Consider the following 3,657-nt stretch of genomic DNA (forward strand, 5'->3'; position numbering starts at 1 on the left):
ACAATTTAAACAATACATTCAAATTTTTGCCATATACAACCAGAGATAAATATTAATCTCACATTTCAAATCTCACCCTTTATGTATATAGCAATTTAATTAGAAAAAATCTACTATTTACTTTCAGTATCTAAAGGAAGATAATCTTTGTTTTCAACAAAACCTACTCATTAATCTTGCATCATTGTTGCATGAGTAATGTGCCCAAAAAAATGGCAATCGGACTTGATTCAGGCAGGATACATACTAGCCAACCAATTTCTATTGCTTGCATTTCTTATACTTCACAAACATTGTTCAAAATAGGAGATAAACAGAAGTGGCCTAACAACTTAACTCAATGAAGTAAAAATATACAATGAAACATACACACAATATTTATGTCTGAGATTCAGCTAAACTCAGCCAAGTCTAAGGGCTTGAAGTATTTCCCATCTAGGAGATAGGTTCCAACGCTGAGCCTCACTGCCCACACATCTTTGGGTTTCCTTGATACAATTCTGCAGATGAGCGACAATCTCAATAATTCTAAGTAAACAGTAAAATCAAATGTTACAGTTTAAAATGTCATCTCCTGGATGCTGTATTAATCTCTCTGAACTCATCTATATATCCATAAATAAAATAAAATATAACATGTAATACAATTCATATTCATACAACTCATTTTTTAGGCTCCATGCGTTGCACAAAACCTACTCTAGTAATTATTAAATGTTGATCACTAATTAATGTTTGAGTATGGTATTATTACACATTTTATGCTATCAATGGCAATTTAGGACATCAAATAAAACAAAATCATGTAACCAAAATTTTCAAAAATAAAAGTGAAAGAAATTGCGGGAGTTATGATATCCATACTTGGTATTACAAATGAAATTTGTCAAAAGAATAAAAAAGCACACAAGAAGTAGCATTTTATCAAAGTCAACAAAGCAAGGGGCATGGTGGGAAAATCCAGTCGGCCTTTGAGTGAAATACAATACCAAATTTTGTCATTTCCTATTACACTTGGTATGGTGTCAAATACTTGGATTACATATATCTACCAAAGAATTCAATCTTTGAAGTGCATCTTACAACTTGGGAACTCAATACCTGAACTTTGAATGTGAATTTGGCATATATCAATGTGCACCAGGTACAAATCTTATATCAAAAATACAGATTTAATTTCAACAATTAAAAAAACCTCTCCCTTTTTTTTGTGTCCAATCTCATCTAAAAAAAAAAATTTCGTATGAGCTGAAAGATAAAAAAATTGATGTTATTTTATTTTGTGTCATGTAATGTTAAAACTTAAAACATTAAAATTTAATTAAAAAAATTGTAAAATTTGAGCCATCCAATCCAAATTAAGTCCCAATATGAGGTGTGCAAATTACATGAGATCCAAATTAGAAGAGGAAGAGTTGAGAATACCTTCCAACATCACCAGGCTTGACCAAGCCAGAATTAGCCCTTAAACAAGGAACAGAAGCTGCAGTCTTTATCACCTTGGGAGCCTCTATAACAATAATGGGAGACCCTATCTGCAACTTCTTTGAACCTTTTGCTGCCACATCGTTTCCAGCTGATAATTGGTCTTCTGAAGATTCACACCTTATCGAAACTGCATTTGGTCTCTGATTTCCATAATTTAAGCTGTTATGCTGTAGAGTTGATGAAAGCTCTGAGAATGGCTTTGTGATGGTGAAAGAAGAAAGGGATAATGCCATAATTCTTTATGACCAAATCCTTTAATTTTCCAAATCCTGCAAGAAGATAGCACATAAATTAGCCACCTTCAATAGTTTTTCAACCCAGAATTCAGAAAGTGTGTACCATTACTGCTTAATTTGTTTAATTAGAAGAGTAATGAATGAGTATGCATATACCTAGTTGGTGTTTCGAATTGTGATCAACACAACTGCAATACTTGAAAAGCTAATTTTAACAGCGTTAGGATAGAGATCTTTTTTACGAACAAGCATTTTTCCTAGTAGAATAAACTATGACTACTTAAATACAAGGTCTCAGGTTTGAGTCCATGTAAATACAAAAAATGCCTTTGGGAAAGCTACCCTAATTGAACCCAACAATACTTGAGTTTGATTCAGTTAGATAGTTGCATTGACCAAAAAAAGAAAAAGAATAGAGATTCCTTTTGCTCTTTTCTAAATAAACTCAGTGTAGCTAGGTTATGACAAGATGGAGCAAATGCATTTGAGAAGACTCCTATAGAGTTCTACTTTGCTAAATGAAGAAAGTGCTAAGGGGCAAGTTGGCAACAGAAGCAAGAACAAAACTACCCATTTTCTCAAAAACTCTATCAGCGTGGGACTTTCTTCTGATAACAAAGGATTGGACACAACTCGTACATTTCTGACAAGTTTTTCGTGACTTCCACCAGTTTTTCATTAATATTTTACAAGCAGCACATTACAAAACATGCAAACGCATTTTTCATAATTTCTGCAACCAGAACACTAGAACAGTCTAGAGAATATCCAATACAGAAGACATGCAAGAAATATTTAATTAGATTAGTCCAATTGCTTTCCTTGCTTGAAAAATGCTGCCAAGTTGATAACAAAAAGAAATTCATAGAACCAAATGATGACACGAAACATCAGTCATGACTCATCACAATAAGCGCCAAATCCGTATCATGATTCATTGAAGCAATTGTATGCCCATAAGCGAAAGCTCATCCACTTCCTAACTGCTAAGAAAAAGCTATCTAGGCCACGCAAAAATAAGTTTTCAAATAAGAAATAGGGCATTTCCCAGATGACCAATCTAGCTCAAAAATCAGGACACGTTCTCACTACAATATGCTGAACGTAGCAAGGGCATTCAAATTTTAGAAAAGAAGTCGAACATCAGAGCGTGTAATTCGCAGCAAAAGTAGCTCCAAAACTACTTTGAGCAACCGACAGAGAATTTACAGAACCAAAATGACGTCGAATCAGAATCATCACAATAAGGAGTTAAATTAGTATCGTGAATGCCATTACAAGTCTGCAAAGGAGCACTCACCGTCCTCCCACTCGCAAAGGACAGACAAGATTCTTCTTGTCAAGTAAGATTGTTCTATTCTACTTTTACGGCTGTGAAGGATAAGCTTTAACAGAGAAGTTTAGCGCCACGAGCTTCAAGCAAAGCTCGAGCCTGGAGGAAGCGGGCATGCGAACACGTGCTCAGGATATACCATGGGAAGATAATACTTTTTTTTTAAAAAAAAGAAACATGAATCATCAACTTTGTTTTACAAAACTCGCAAAACGCAACTAATTGGCATGTGAACGATGTCGTCTCATTAATCAAATTACTTCAACCTAAGATAGATTATGTTCTCTCAGTTTATTTTAACAAGATTTTTAATCCGTGCAATACTTGGAAGTATTAATCCACCCTGTCCAAGAGGTATGAAGGAGAGTGAAGAAAAATTTTAATGAATTCATTTTTTAAAAAAGAAAAGACAATTAATTTGTAACTTTGTATGCGTTAAAAGTATAAAAAATAATTTTAAAAAAGAATTGGTAATCCCTGCCTAAATTAAAAATACAATTTGTCAAGAAAAAATTATAGTTAATTTTAAAGCAATATAAATATAAAATATGTTGATATGATATTATACATTTTAAAAATGCGGTCAACCCTACTAATAAA

General features: G+C 33.3%; 1 protein-coding gene across 1 annotated transcript; it reads right to left on the minus strand.

The window, feature by feature from the left end:
• Positions 1 to 244: 244 nt before the first annotated feature.
• LOC129318849 (protein CHLORORESPIRATORY REDUCTION 42, chloroplastic-like) lies at positions 245 to 3,173 on the minus strand. The gene is made up of 3 exons (XM_054963824.1): positions 3,025 to 3,173; positions 1,426 to 1,757; positions 245 to 500 (listed from the first exon to the last, which is right to left on the minus strand). Exons 2-3 carry the CDS (start codon positions 1,719 to 1,721, stop codon positions 392 to 394), a joined length of 405 nt encoding a protein of 134 aa, XP_054819799.1. The 5' UTR covers positions 1,722 to 1,757; positions 3,025 to 3,173; the 3' UTR covers positions 245 to 391.
• Between the last annotated feature and the right edge of the window lie 484 nt (positions 3,174 to 3,657).

The sequence above is a fragment of the Prosopis cineraria genome, unplaced genomic scaffold (assembly GCF_029017545.1).
Source record: "Prosopis cineraria cultivar Desert tree isolate PC_DT_omini unplaced genomic scaffold, ASM2901754v1 PC8, whole genome shotgun sequence".
NCBI classification, from domain to species: Eukaryota; Viridiplantae; Streptophyta; class Magnoliopsida; order Fabales; family Fabaceae; genus Prosopis; species Prosopis cineraria.

Bases quoted from the DNA above. Each gene is read 5' to 3' on its own strand.
- LOC129318849 (XM_054963824.1), bottom strand. From the start codon at position 1,721: ATGGCATTATCCCTTTCTTCTTTCACCATCACAAAGCCATTCTCAGAG. The intron at 501-1,425 runs GTATTCTCAACT...GCTCATCTGCAG, and splicing joins AAGCCTGGTGATGTTGGAAG to AATTGTATCAAGGAAACCCA.